General features: G+C 25.3%; 1 protein-coding gene across 2 annotated transcripts; it reads right to left on the bottom strand.

Annotated features, from left to right (window-relative positions):
• Positions 1-98: 98 nt before the first annotated feature.
• Positions 99-9241, bottom strand: LOC119670230 (cytochrome P450 18a1). Of its 2 annotated transcripts, XR_005251696.1 has the most exons (6): positions 8860-9241; positions 5410-5531; positions 4755-5184; positions 3721-3985; positions 318-972; positions 99-158 (listed from the first exon to the last, which is right to left on the bottom strand). XR_005251696.1 is itself a non-coding variant. In XM_038080408.1 (5 exons), exons 1-5 carry the CDS (start codon positions 9239-9241, stop codon positions 558-560), a joined length of 1614 nt encoding a protein of 537 aa, XP_037936336.1. In that variant the 3' UTR covers positions 209-557. The 2 variants fall into 2 exon arrangements, 1 of the variants encoding a protein (XP_037936336.1); XM_038080408.1 differs by lacking the exon at positions 99-158 and having other exon boundaries at positions 209-972.
• Between the last annotated feature and the right edge of the window lie 7328 nt (positions 9242-16569).

Genomic DNA, 16569 nt, shown 5'->3' with positions numbered 1-16569 from the left:
TAAACAATATAAAATTAATATATATTTAAAAGAGATATACAATATTTATTAATAATAAATATATATATATAATAATATTATGGCCTATAAGCTGCACATTATTTGCTGCTTTTCTAGTGTTAATAATACAAATCGATGCTTTTTAATTTGAACTTTTTCTGAAAAATATAATTATTATTATAATTTATATAGCAATAATGTACTTTAGACTCTTATTCTGCTATAAAGAAACTAAATTTTTTCACAACAATTAGACTATTCTTAAAAGAAATCTTTTTAAAAATTATTTTTTTTTTTAAAAAAAAAAAGAAATTAACCTTTTTTTATAGTTGCTTTCGTAGCTGTTGTGGTATTGTTGGTTTTAGTGACTTTCGTCGGTTAGGAACTAAACCGTGCTCTGGTATACACAAACAATTCAATTCAAGTTCATTTTTGCAATTTCTCGGTTATCGTTGTGAATGATTATTTATTCATTTTCAATTTCTTTTATATTCATTCTTGTACTCTCCGAAGCTTCGATGAAAGATGAACTGAATTGAAATACGCGGGTATTACATTTAGTTTGAGCCCACATTACGCATGTGATGTGGTTCTGCAACAGTGCTATTCAACACCAATGGACGCGGCGTCAAGCACACCTTGAATGATTCCGGTGTAATTGTAGCGCCAACATTACCTTTCAAACTGGGCAATGGTTGGCCTTCGGGTAGTGTTATATTGAAGCAGTGCATAAATGAAGCGAAAAATAGGAAAAGTTCCATGCGTGCTAAGACATCACCCAAGCACATACGACGTCCCACACCGAATGGTATAAAATATTCGGGCTTGCGTACTTTACCTTCAGAATCTAAGAAGCGACGTGGATTGAATTCTTCTGGTTTGTCCCACAAATTTGGATCCATGTGTACGCTATTAATGAGTGGTATTACATGGGAACCGGCAGGAATTTTATAACCATTCACTTCAACATCTCTAAAAATAAAAAAAAGTAATTTATAATTAATAATATGATCAAAACAGACAAGTTTGCAGTAAAAAGTGTAGGGGGAGATTATGTGACCTTGTGAATGCTTATAAAGGAGATGAATACTTATATAAATAATTGAGCTGATATATATTTATATAATTACAGAATTTTATTAAAGTAGCCCTCTGTCCATGGTTTTATGGGATGGTCTCCCATAGTAGATCTTAAGTTATGTAGTCATTTAAGTCATTTGTGCTTCTGTTTTTTGATCATTAACTAGAGTTATACCAGATCTGAAATTTAATTTGGTCTCTCAGTGCAGAAAAGCACTGTTCTTATAGCAGATTCTTTAAGCATGCAGCTGACTTTAGTCTTACCAAACAGATTCCGTCTTTTGAATGAAGGCCAGAATAAAAGAAAGAAGCTCTTGTTGATAACTAACTAATGTTAGATGGAAGACTTAAGCTTCCAGTCCAGTATCTCTCTCCTGACTATGTTTAAAGCCGAAAAAACATACAAAATATGATAACGACTGCTTATATCTTTTTCTGTCATATTAAAGACTCCTATCTAATAGTTTCTTTAAAATTGCAATACTATTATAAAAAAATATGAAAATTTTCAATCGAATCTTATAATAGATCCCATAGTATATGATTGTATTATAATAAATTGCAATACTTTTTAAGTAAAAATATAATTGAATTTTTAAAAATGATTTGAAATTAAATTTATTTATAAATTTTTTCATACACATTTTAGAAGTGCGGCGACACACATTTTACGATAAGTTCAATAACCTCGACAAATGTTCAATTACAAATTCAAAACCTGCAAATGCCACAATTACCCGCCTGCCACAAGCTCCCCACAAAGCTTGTCTGCACTAAGCCGGCCGGCCTGAGTAATTTTAGAAACTTGAGTAATTTCCATGCACTGTGTAGAACACAACTTAAGTTAAATTAAGTTCAATTGATAAACAAGCTTTAAGCTAAAATGCATAAAAATAACTTTGTATTTAGCATGCAGTTAAGCACATTTGAAAAAACAAGTAATGCGATACGATATGTGCAACAATTTGTAGCGTACACTGAAGTCGACTTATGCTAACGACTTTTGAACTACATACAACACGTGCACTACTTATTGCAAAACAAAACGCATACAATTTTGATTTACAATGGGCATAACATAGTGGGTGGTGTGTTAATGCAAATGTATGGGCTTTTGTATTACTTAGTAAAGCGAAGTGTGAATGTTGACAGTGAGGGTGGAGGTTGCTGAATATGTGTACATGATAGCAAAGCAAAAAAAAAATCATAAAGAATTAGATTTATAACACAATTGAGTTAACTGAATCAAATATATGTAAATATATGATCAAGTATGCCTGACACTCGCCTTTAAAAGCTAGATTTTTTGTTTTAATTGTTTTTTTCTATTTCTGCATATATTACAATAACAACAACAACGAATTGTAAGATTGTTTCTATTGTTGTTGTTCTTGTTGTTGTGTTTGTGCAGTTTGTAGTATTTGCAGTAGTTGTTGCTCTTGCTGTTTGTTGATAGCATCAAGTGCGTTTACAATCAGGCAACAAGAAAAGTGGGACAAATTGCAACTACGCATCGCGAAAGCATATTGCACTCATAGTAAAATAGAAAATGTGAAAAAAAGCAATGGAGTAAAACAAAAAAATATTTGCTTGAGATTGACAAATTGATGGACATTTGCGTAAATTATTAAAATAATCAAATGATTACAGTGTAAAATATGCGCACACACTCACGCACACACGTACAAAGATATGGCGGCTATGCATGGCGATAATGACGATGGGTGTGATATGTCATTTAGTGCAATTGTACGTATTCTGTATATTTGTGTATGCGTGTGTTTGTGTGTAACAATGAAAATCTTATGTTGATAAAAAAAGTACGTTGAACTGTTTTTGTTTTTTTTTTTGTAGTGCGAAAATAATATTTCATATTCTTTTTTGTTGTTGTTTTTGTTGTTGTTGTTTTTGTTTTACTATTTTAATATATACACTGACGTCGTTTAGTTTTGGCGCACTTATATACATGTTTGCTTACAAATGTTTATAAGCATAGTATGAATATTTATTATTGACATTTTAAAATTATGAAAATGTGTAAACATGTTGCGATAATTTTATGTTTGCACAGTTTATCAATGAAAAATCTAATGAATGAAAATTGCTACATAATAACAAAAATATAAATGTACATATATTTATATATGTATATATATATACAATTGAATATGTTTGATAAAATTATGAATGAAATATCCATAGTATTTTTACCCTCCATCCTCGACGTAATATACAACAAAAATATAAGACAAAAAGAAAACTTGAAAATATATGTAGGTATGTAAGAAGGAAAAACCTGACATTACCATAAACACAACCCGGCAAACAATTATTTTGTTTCTGTTTCGTTTTTGTTTTGTTTCTTTATAATGAACATTGTTGTTTGTTTGTTTGTTTGTTTTTTTGTATGTTCCCAAGTTAGTGAGTAAGTGTGGCAGCATGAATGTCAGTAAGTAGCAACATTAATAGCCGCAAAAAACATATAAATATGTGTATGTGTTTGTATAAAATATAATGTATTTTCTTATTGGCACATAAGCGCATATTCACTGCAGGTAGGTATGGTAGGGGGTATAATCTCAAGTGGTTTTACTATAAGCATTATCATGTTGTATGGATAATAATTATAATGATAATTACCTTGTTGGCGAGTGAGTTGTTGCTAATGGTACAATGCTTGAACGTCTCATTGATTCCAAAATTGTCGATTCAGTCACTGGCAAATATTGTAAGTCCTCAATTGACGGCAATCTATGACGGCCAACAACTTGATCAAGTTCGTCTTGCACGCGACGCATCACTTCTGGATTGCGTAGCATAAATACATTTATCCATAAAAGTGTGGTCTTAATTGTTTCCATTCCAGCTGAGAATAGATCGATGATGACTTGCACAATTTGTTCCTCTGCAAAGAGAAGAAAATAATTTTATTTATAAAAATTTATTAAGTATTAAATTCATTAAAAATAATATAATATAATATAATATAATAATATAATATATTAATATTAAAAAAAAAAATAAATAAGTAAAAAAAGATTCACTTTCAATATTAGTCATTAACAATATATAAAAATATTAAATAATAAAAAATATTGATATAATAATATGTATTGATAATAATTACATAATCAAATTAAATTAATTAAAATTATTTAAATAATTAAATAAAAATATTGATAATAAAATATGTAAAAAGTATTAATATATATTATTAAATACACATAAATATTTAATATTAAATACAAAAAATAAAAAAAGCCAAAGTAATAAATAAAAATATTATATTATACATGTATTAATAATACAATGAATAATTAATAATAATGTTTATTATTTGATACATATACATATTAAACTTCAATAAAAATTTATCAATGAAACAAAAAACAAAAAAAAAATTTCAAAGAATTATTAAAAAAATAAATCAATTTACATATTATTTATTTATAATAAATAGAAAATAAAAATATTAATAACAAAATGAAAAAAAAAATTATTAATTAAATTACAAACATCTATATAATTATATATACCTATTTATATTAATAATTATAAACAAATATTATTTTTTTACGTATTTTTATATACCTATAATATTATACATCTTATTCTGAGAAATGTAATTTAAAAAAATATAGCTACTATATATAACAAATTACTATGTCACTTACCATGATTTTTGCCATCGAAGAGTTCTTCATCTCTGCCTTCCGATTTTGCTTTTTCAATTTCTGCCAAATAAAAATCGACCAAATCACGTACATTACTAGGATCGTAAGTTTTCTTATGATCATCGATGACATCCTGATAAAATTTTTGCATTTCTTCACGATTTTTGGCGATTTTATTTTTTGCCGTCAAAATTGATGGAAAGTACTGGACTGTTGGTATATAATCGACAGTATGTATTTCACCAAACAAGCGCATACCCTCTTCAATCAAAAAATTGAAACGTCTGAATTTGGGATCATCAATCGAAAAACGTACAGACATCATAATACTACAGATGACATTACTAACAGCTACAGATATTGCTGGTGCCATGTCCATCGGTTGACCGTCAGATACGCGTAAATTGTGAATATATTCATGGACTTCCGTCTGTAGGGTTAGGAAATAAAATTGATTTTTATGTTTGAGAAAAATGTGAAGATTTGATTTTATTATAAATAATTAAAATTAATAACAAAAAATTAATTTAATTTTGGGGAGTTGATAATTCAAATTTTTTCATTAAATATTAATAAATTATAAATTTCTTTATTTCTATTGATCATTTTTTAAAAGTTAAGAATGTGCTTCTTATTAATAGTAAATAGTACATACCATTATTCTCTTTTCCATGATATGTTTGCCATTGCCCATATAAGTCATGCCAAATTGACGAAGTTTCTCATGCAAGAAACGTCTCTGATCTTTCCACAATTTTCCGGTGCTATTAATTATACCTGAAGATATATAAAATGAAATTATGATAAAATATTTTTATAAATATACATATATTTAAAATAATTAAATATTTTTGTATATTATTATTATGGAGAATTTTAAGTCGAGTATTACTTATGTGAGCTAAGTTCATATTAATGATTGACAATGAAATATTAATCCTATATATGGTTTTAGAGTTACTGAATGAAATCAAAGGCATTTTGTAGTAAACCATTATGTGTGTTTGTAATTGTTTTTATATAAAATAGATATACACTTTAATCATTTGTATATATATTTTAATTTTCGTTAGGTATTTTACTTTAAATCCATTTAATAGAAATACTTTATAACTTTTCCTTATATATATATACTCAACTTAAAAGTACTAATATATATAAATTTGTATACTATATCTAAAATATGTTTCTATTTATTGGATATTTTTACTAAGTTCCCTAATCCTTCGTTAATTGTGCTCAGCTCATATAACTTATAAGTTATAGTGAAATTTTTTATAATCTTGTACATAATAATTAGTTTAATATATTTATGTAAAAATATATAATATTATAATTAATACAATAAAAATTTGGAAAAGTGAAATATTTTATATCGAAACTGACTAACATATTTTTTATTTTATTTTATTTTCTTATGGTTATAAAAGCCTTATTACAAAACAATTCACATCTTCACAGCACGATTCGCATAAAAATATAAAATCCGCAAAAATTATAGTAACTACAATTTTTTTTTCCTTTTTTTTATTTTATATTATTTTTAATTTTTCGGCAAAATATATAAGCGACGGCAACAATAAAAAAAAAATTGACGGCTTTTTATATTTATTTTTGCATCTTCACAATTTTAATTGAGGTAGGCTTTAGCGTAATTTTGGAAGTTGGGTAAAAATAAAAAACATTGTTAAAATGCTTAAAATCATAAAAAGGCCTGAGCTGTCCTACTTTGCTTTTGCTGGCCAAAATAAATGAAAAGACTTTTGAAAGAAATTAACGCACCGAAAACGTGATTTTGGCCAAGAAAAAATTCCAAACACGTTAAGAAAGACACATAAAACGTGATTATTGGCCAAGAAATTGCAATTTTTTATATGAAACGAAACGAAACAATTAAATAAAAATAAATGTAATAATTTATTTTTCAGCAAAAACCAAAAAAAAAAAAAAAAAAATAAAAATGTGAAGATATATTAAAATAATAAGAAACAACAATGTATTTCGAAAATAAAAAAAAATTTATATAAAAAAATATATAAATTAAACCGATTATACAAAAATTTTAAAGTAAAGAAAATTAAACGCAACAAAAATGAGAAAAGCGTTTATATAAAAATTATATAAATTATAAAAATAAATTTAAATAAATATTTATATGTACTTTATATTTTTAAAAATGCGTTATTTTTTTTCTTCAATTTTAATTTTAATTTTTATATATTCTTCTGTTTCGAACGACAGAAACGTGTTTACAATTTTAATGCTGATTGCATTTATACTTTGTTCAGTTTGCAGAAAATTTCGTTTAATTTGTAAAACAAGTGTAAATTTGTTTTAAAAAAAAAATTTTTAAATACCAAATACTATATAAAATATTAAAATAAAATTAAAGCAAAAATGATTAAAATATTTAAATGAGGTATAAATTGTACAAGGCTTTAAGAGCAACTAAATATGTAGTGAGACAGAGCACTTAATTTATGTGAAAGTTAAAATAATAATAATAATAATAATAATAATAATAAATATATAAAACAGAGACGAAAAATATTTTGTAGAATAAGAATGATCTATTTGAAATAAATAATTAATTGAAAAGATAAAGATAAAAATCTTTATCATAAGATATAAAAAATCATAAGATATGGTAGATGAAATTAAAATATATGTGAAATAATATAATATTAAACATAACATAATAATAGAAAAAAGAAAAAAAATATAATATATAGAAGAAAATATATATATAAAATAATATAATATCAAACATAATATAACAAAATATGAAATAATATAATATGATATAATAGCAAAAAGTACATAAAATAAAACATGACATAATATAATATAACATGATAGAAAAATAATATAAAATAATATAATATAAATTAACAATATTTATATCAATTTTTTTATTTTAATTTGACATTTTATATGCCGCCGGTAAAAATTTACTTTGGTGTTTTGCTTCACCTACAATTCCTCTAAGTCTATATATGGCTTACAGATAATCAGATTTATTAAATCTAACCTTAAATAATTTAAAAAGTCTTTATCTATGTTATCTATATTTCAATTATTATAAATAGTTGAAAGCAGTTGACAAATTAGCGCCATATAGCACAAAAATCTTTATCGTAAACAATATAATATAAAAAAAAGAATAATGTAATATCTCTTATTAATAATAATGCTTTTTAATTTTTTTTTATATAAAAAAAGCTGTTTAAAAAAATATTCGACAGTCGCGACTTTTATGTTGTATAGGCACGGAACACATATACTGAAATGGATTATGTTTTCTATAAAGTCATTTTATGGACACTACTATGACATAATTTTTTTTTATATATATTTTTGAACGGATTAATTGATCAATTGTGTAAATAACACAGTTTGTTTTTATAGAATTGGAAATTTTAATTTAAATAATTTTAAATTTTTAATTTTTTTATAAATATTTTCTATTAAATTAACAAAACTCTCAATAATAAAAAAAATTTTCTATATTTATATATAAAAAATTCATAGAAATTTAAAATTTAATTGAAAAAAATATAAAAAAATTAGAATTATAAAAAATTTCAATAATATTGTTAATTTTTTTAATTAATTTTTATACATAAAAATCTCAGCAAAAAAATAAAAATTTTTATATATATAAGTGTTTCAAAATTTATTTAGAAATATATAAATTTTTTTAATAAAATTAGAGTTTTATTGTGAGAAAGGGTATGAAATATATTTCGTAAAATATGAAAAATTAATATAAATTTGAAATATATGTTAATGTAAATAAATGCAATAAATAAATAAAATTTTTTTTAAATAAATAATTTTTAAAAATATTAATACTTAGCTTACATGTGAAAAAATATTTAAACATAAAATATATATTATTTAAATAAAGTAATATGAATATGACTATAGAATGCAGTCGCAACATTGGTTCAAATTAAATTTTTTGTTACAAAAAATTTTTTTTTAAAAACTGTATTATTATTTAAATAAAATAAATTTATTAATACTTCTACACTAAATCAAAAAATATTATTTTAAAAAATTTTTAAAATATTGAATTTTTTTAAAAAAATTTTCAACTCACCAAATCCATTCAATGTTTGCATAAAGGGTGTATCTGGACGTCCAGTGAATTCTTCACGTCTGAAACATTCTCTTATCATTTTATAGTCACTCATAACGACGGTTAATTGATTGCCCAAACGTGTGGAGAAAAGTGAGCCATATTGCTTAGCCAATTCCATGAATCTGGTATGCTTTTCATTGCCCATAAAAAGCAAATAACCGATTACTGGGAAACCCCAAGGGCCCGGTGGTAATTTTCTCAATTCACTGTACAACTTAATCAGCCATTGCAGGAAGCTAACTATAGTTAGTATGCTGATGAAGACGAATAGTAAATGCTGTACATCGTTTGTCTTGTACTGCCGCAGTAATAGTTTAATAAAATATGAATCAGCAATCATTTTGTCGATTTTTTTATAAAATTGAATTGCTTTAAAAATTTTTTTATAAATATTTTAATTTTGTGTAAATTAATTAATATTTTTTTGGTTTCACGTTAATTTAATGTTTTTAATTTTAAAGTGTCTTTTCAACATAAATCACTAGGAATTTTTCAATATTTTTTTTAAAAGTTTATTAAGCATTTATTTTGTTTAATTTTTTCAGCACTTTTCTTTTAAAAATTTCTTAATTTATTTTTAAAAGCATTTTATTTATTTTTAAAAAAATTAAATAATTTTTATTTAATTTTATCTGTTGGTTTAGTTTATGTTTAAAATAAAAAATAATTTTTTTTTATTTTAAATAAATTTTTGAAAAATTTTGCGAACTCTCGTTAGTACCGGAGACGACTTCGCGTTGTGCGTTTTTAGATTACAACTAATGACTTTTACGTATGTCCTTGCTACTTTTATAACAGCAGCCGATCATACGAACAAGTCGTTCTGTTCTCTACAAACAGATTAAACGTATTGAAATATTTATTTTCTCAATGCTATGCTGGTTTGTTTGAGTTCGATGCGTTTCGTCTTGAATGAAGGTAAGCTACGCTTGTATAAGTTCGATACGATACTACGATCGCTTCAAGCTTATACAGTCGGTGCTTATGCTGTCGTTGTTGTGTTGTCGTTGTTGTTGTTGTTGGTGTTGTTATCGTTTCAGTGTTTTTTTTCTGGTTAAAATGATAGCGGCGTTGAATTAAGTTTGTGGGAAAATTTTGAATAGCATTGTTTTGTTGTTGCGTGCAACAGCCTGGCTTGGTATGAAGTTGTCTGATAGTGGCTTTACTTATGAGTATCAAAGTATCAACTAGTATATATGTATATATATGCGTCGTTAGTTTATAAGTAAATTATAAGATTAAAATTGATTGGTATGAGAAAACTTAAGTTGCGTTTGAGTAGCGATTGAACATTGAAACATTATTTAAATTTAAATAATTTTAATTTTATTTTGATATATAAAATCAAAATACTGTTGTAATTACAATATGTAATTTTAATTAAAATAAAATAATTTTGTATATTTGTTGTAGAATTCGTTTTCTTTGTAACTGGCTATACCTCATGTTTGAACTGGTTTGAAATTAAACACTCAAACATTTTACATTTTGCTCAAACTAGTTTCAATGCGACTTATTTTCGAGCTCAAACATATTGAGTCTTTTTTTGTGAAAATAAAAAAAAAATCACTGAACTCATATACATACGTTATGAGTAAAAATATTAAATGATTTTTTTGAGTAAAAATTAACCGCGCCAATTTTTCGACTCATAAAAGCACTAATGTTTTGTTTTGATGTTTAAGTCTTAAGTATTTGGTCTTTGGTGTGGTATGAGTAACTCGATATAATGCATCAATATAAAATGAATTATATGTGTTCTGAATGCATTAGTACTTAAAAAAATTTTTGTTATTTAAAAATTTTAAAATATTTGACTGATTTATGTACATATTATTAACTGATATTAACTGAATATCAAATAGAGTTTCTACAAAATAAATTCTTTAAGCATATCATAGTTATTTTTAGTTTTTTCGTATTAAAATTTTTTAAACTATTTCAAAATTCTTTAAATTTTATATAATTGTACCTAGTAAGTGAAAAATGATATAACAATAGTATTATTTTATTTTAATACTAATTAAAACTGATCTTATGGTATACATGATTATTACTTATACCAGTTCATAAGGTATTTAAGACATTTTTACTAAACTTGAAACTGAAAACGTTGAAACTGTTGTATTTATATGGCTTTCGAACAATGAAGACTCACATTAAACGATTCTGTCATGTACAGTTAAATTTTAAATAAAGGTTGACAATAAATCACTATAGCACAGTCAAATCCCAAATGAAGATTCGCATTATATCGCTATAGATATACGGTCAAATATCAAGTCTCATGATTTACTTTGAATCTTCTAAATCTGAATCTCAAGACTCACATTTCTAACATACTTATAAAATCTAACGGTAAACTAGTAAACAACAAAAGATTCGTTGACGACAATATAGTCCTTATGGACAACATAAATGAACTCGGAAAATTTATTAAAATATTAAAAAGTGCAAAAAGTCTTATACGATTTATGACATTTATATGAATACCTATAAAACCAAGCACATGATTGCCATAAAATATAGGATAGCTGTTTTGCATTATGTATAGCTATATACATTAACTAAAATTGAAAGAGTAAAGTCATATATATGGTAGTTTGTAGAACGACTCCCAGTCTTATAGAAACTGTGAAAGCTGTTTTTACTTTTTAAAGTATAGAAAAGTTCTTTGCAATAGAAACTTAAACATTATATATCGCAAGTGTTACGTCTGGTTTTTTTACGAGGTGTAAAGCAATTAAAAGTTTAAGTCCGTGTAAGATTTCAGGCCAGGCTAAAATCAGTCCGATGTCCTACAGTTCACCTTCTCGGGATACTAATTTGATGCTTCATCAAGAACCCATCTAGAGCACAAAGCTCAAGTGTTGATCACATTCTTGCGTTTATATCTTTTTAAGTGCCATCATAACAGTTGTGTAAGCTGTGAAAATTAAAATTCTTTACCACTCTACGGAGAGCTGTATCGAACATAGAACAAAACAGTATACCAATATGGTATAATACGTAATTCTGAATTCTGAAACCTACGATCTCCATCGAGATGATCGATAATTAAACAAATGATAATTTGCTAACATTTTTTTAAAAAAATTGCAGAAAGAGCAGAGAAGTATTCTATATACAAAATTTACAATAAATAGTTGATTACCGACTTTTGTTATTAGTTTAGGAAAACCAACATGATTGCTATTCTTTTCCAGAAGAGCTTATGCATAGATATTAAGTTTCTTTTTATAAAATCAATGTAAGAGGAAGAGTTGGGTTTTAATTGCTGACTTTATATTTTAAAACATTATTGAGCACAAGTTTTAAGAATACTAGAACGTTATTTACTGGAAAGTTTGTAAAGATACTTTCATGTCATTAGTTGTCTAGCTTATATATATTATTTTCATAGACACTTTATGTCAATCATTGTCAAGTTTATATGTACAATTTTCAGAGATACTTATAAATTAATCATTGCTAAGTATATATGCACAATTTTCAGAGATACTTCCACGATATTTGTTGTCAAGTTTATATGTGCGATTCTCAAAAAGAGTTTTATTTGATTCGTTACAAATTTATGTGTTTAACATTTCAAGATACTTTCAGTTCATTAATGTTCATGTTTACACGTCGTCAGTAAAAAAATTGTCAAATTCCAATGCTTTATATGAAATACTAAATTCATTGCAACCAAATTTTATAAAAATGTGAGGAAGTCAAATAAATTAATTACTAATTAATTACTAATTTTAATATTGGGGGTCGCAATGCTACTGCTGAAGTATCTTTCGCATATATGACATTTCATTGACATTTTATAAAAATGCATCTATACGGAAGAGCTGCTAAGCATTGCAAATTTGCATAGAACTTTTGGATTATCTGAATTTCAAAATCAATGTGCTTTGATAATTCATTTGAAGAGCATTTATAAAATCAAAATTAATATATATATTATTTCAATTATAAATTTGAATAAAAGCAACGATAACAATTTGCATTTGAGGTCAATGGCATAACCTTCATTAAGAGTAAAAATTCACATTTTTGCTAAAACAAAAAAGTCTGTTTCAAAATTATGACAATATTTTTTCAAATACAGTAGACTTGTATTTGCCCTGACGTTGTGGTGCCTTAAGAAGAGAATTCAAATTCGATTGTCAAGTTTAAGATATAAATTTACGTATTGACGTTTGCATATAAATTAAGAACTTAAATGCATTTTTAAATAATAAAAAATTTTAGAAACTGCAGACTTAATCAAGGTTAATTTTAAGGAAACAAGATCAAGGTTCTTTAGCAAATCGAATATTGGAGATACTTTTGAGATTAAGATTTTAATAGATTTTTCGTTTTTTTTTTCCTTATAAAAATGCAAAAGAAAAACGTGAGATTTGCTATCAAACAAGATTTTATTTATATAATATGTATTAATATTAATATAAATATATTATTAATTTTTATATAGAAGATAAAAATTAATAATTTAAATTAAATTATTTGAATTTGCCGCTAAAAGCGATTGTGCGCTGATATTTTAGCCTTTGAATCTGTTGATAAGAATATAAATTGTTTATAAAATACAAACGCGCCCACCATCTAACACAACACTACTCTCCACATATATATGTACACATTATAATGTACATATACAGATATTTACATATAAACACTTCAAGATTTATTTATTTTTATATAAATATACGAGTATAGACGAGTATAATTGAATGTTGAAATACTCGTAGTGCTAATCGTAGTTTTTGAATAGGTAAGCGCACGTAATAAAATTGTTGTATAATTAATTAAAAATATAAGAAAAAAAAAAAAAAACAATTTTGCTAATATTAATAAAACGATTTGATGGGGTTAATAAACTGTTTTGCATTTGTTAAATTGAACAAAAATATATTTATGTATGTGTTTTTGAAAATTTTATAAAAATATTGCATTCTAAAAATCATAAGGAGAGCAACGATTTCAAATGATTTTTAATTTAAAAATAAAAATACAAAGAAATTTTGATTGCTTTCAAGTTGACAACAAATAATTGATAAATATCAATATATAATGTTAAATAGATAGAAATTAAAAAAAATCTCACTAAGCATTATTAATTATATTTAGTTTTTAGAAAATTTTTCTATATAATTTTGATAGACGAGTATTATTGACAAGATGAAACAGTCAATAGAGAATAGAATTAACATATTCTTTCTATATTCTTTCTTATAAGACAAAAAATTATTTCTATTCCAAATGAATTTTTTTACATAAATATTATAAATAAAAATTATTATAAAAATACATGACTTACCCGTAGTGCAGTTACAAAAGAAACAGACTTTGAACTTATTTTTTAAAGAGAACCTGTAAAAAATATTGTAAATAAGAATATTGTTTGAACTTTAAAAAAAATTTTTATTTTATTAAGAAATTTATTCTAAATTTTTTTTCATATTGATATAATAAAATAAATAAATTAATCCGGTATTTTTAAATATAAATTAACTGCTCCATAACGTGATATGGGTCAGCGCTTCTTTATAGCCTAGTAGAATTGATACAAACAAATTTGATATATATTTAATTGTTACTCAATTTTCTTAAAAAAAATGAAATTAATATTTTAACAGAAAATAACCGAAGTTTAAATAAAATACAACAAAATAAAATAATAAAATATGCAAAAATACAAGACTGACTTCCGAATTTATATACGAAATTTACAAATCTACATTCCCCTTCACTACAAAAGATGGAATTATAGAGAAATGGAATATTAATATACTCAAATACAACTTTTAGGAACACAATATATTGTGCCATTAAACACAACTTCTGAAAAACAATGTATCGGAGTACATTTTAATAATATGGTATATCGATATCCGATATCGGATATTTTCACACGTTCAATACTTTATTTTTGTTTAATTTGTGTGGTTCTGTTAAATGTAACTGAGGATATTCGAAGACCTTATAGAGTACACATCTTATATTTCCCGTTGAGATAACAAAAAATAATTAAATATTATTATTATTATTATTTATTGATTCAAAAAAAAATTTATACAGCACTTACAAAAATTATAGAATTTTACTTAAAATCTAATTTGACAATAACATATTTGTTGTGTGTCAAAATAATTAAATATAATATATAAATATTTATTTATTTATAAATAAAAATAAATAAATTAGAATATTCAATAGATTTAAATAGTTATGTTAAATAGAGGTAAAAATTTAATAAGCTTAAATTAAAAATTTAAAAATGTGTTTATTATTGATATAAATAAATAGATTGTAAATAAAATATCACATCGAAAAATAAAAAACTAGTATAAATATTATATATTAAAAATATAAATAAATACATGAACACTTTGATTTTAGGCAAATGCTTCCTAGCACTTACATAGGGTCAATGAAAACCATCAAAGGTATTCGTTTCTGAACGTAAGCCACTATAGCCTTAGTCTTAGAATTGAATTGTGACAATATTATATTTTAGTTATCGGACCATTTCTCCAAGCTTAATAGTAATATAAACGTATTTCTGACTGTTACAGTTGAGGAAGGTGGTGGAGAAACTAACTGAAAATAGACTCTACGAATAGGGGCCCTATGCTTCACTGGGAGGTAAGGATAAGAGAAAGACTCTACGAATGGAATTTCGGAAAACATAGACATGAAAGTAGCAGTATTAAAGAAAAGTTCAGCGGTCAACAGAAATGTCAACACTAAATTGAAAAAAAAAATAGAGCACGTATGATAAAATAATTTCTGTTCAGATGAGCCAATAAACACAAAATCAAATATAATAGAAAAGATGGTGAATAGATCTACTCGGAGATATGCAGATACGGTAGCGACTTTAAATTGCTGGAGACCGTTTCTTCATGACCTAGCAAAAATAACAGATTTAGACTTTTCGGATCTCCTCAGCTTTAACTTTAAGTCCAAATGAATAACACACAAAGCTAACAGCGATTAGTGCAATTCGCCTGAGGGCTTTACAATGGGTAATAGATGTCACACGTCTTATCAACCTAACGTAACCTTTCCAAAATTCTAACATTCAGATTGGATTATCATAAAGTAATTTAATCTTAACAAGAAGAAATGCTTTATATTTGTTTCACTTACGGACATAAGTGGGAAAAGCTGGGCAAAGGTTAACTCCAGTTATTTTGGCAGTCAGTTAATTGATCACACACACAAGTCAGTTAAATCGTATATAATCATTACTTAATAGAAGATTTGAGCTGTTTGTTTAGTATGGAAGTATTTCATAGTCTCAATACAACGAGAGTGAGAGAGTTTATCACATAACATAATGGCTATATATGGACAAAAGGCAAACAGGTATTCCATTGCTTCTACATCCTCCTTATCTTCTACATCGTAACTTCTGCAAATTTATAGCTAGTATATATGGTCATTTCGAGCTCAGAATATTTATTAATATGTGTATGTCCATTTCTGTCTTAATTATTAGCTCCGATAGGTGAATTTACAGCATCGCATCTCTCTCATCTCCAATCGCTCATGTTATTTGCATGTTTATTTGGAAGAAAGTATGAAATTTATGTCATGAATGTTTACTGTTTTCGTCTCATATCAATGACAATTAAATTTGTGGTCGCCAATTAAAAAGTACGTAAAAAT

The sequence above is a fragment of the Teleopsis dalmanni genome, chromosome 1, assembly GCF_002237135.1.
Source record: "Teleopsis dalmanni isolate 2A chromosome 1, ASM223713v2, whole genome shotgun sequence".
In the NCBI taxonomy this organism is placed as follows: domain Eukaryota; kingdom Metazoa; phylum Arthropoda; class Insecta; order Diptera; family Diopsidae; genus Teleopsis; species Teleopsis dalmanni.
The sequence above is the reverse complement of the archived record's forward strand: the minus strand, read 5'-3'. Positions and strand labels throughout refer to the sequence as shown.

Coding starts and splice junctions, on each gene's coding strand:
- LOC119670230 (XM_038080408.1), bottom strand. CDS start 9,241: ATGATTGCTGATTCATATTTTATTAAACTATTACTGCGGCAGTACAAG. Junction 3,986..4,754: donor CTTCGATGGCAAAAATCATG/GTAAGTGACATA, acceptor TTCTCTTTGCAG/AGGAACAAATTGTGCAAGTC. Junction 973..3,720: donor ACAACTCACTCGCCAACAAG/GTAATTATCATT, acceptor TTTTATTTTTAG/AGATGTTGAAGTGAATGGTT.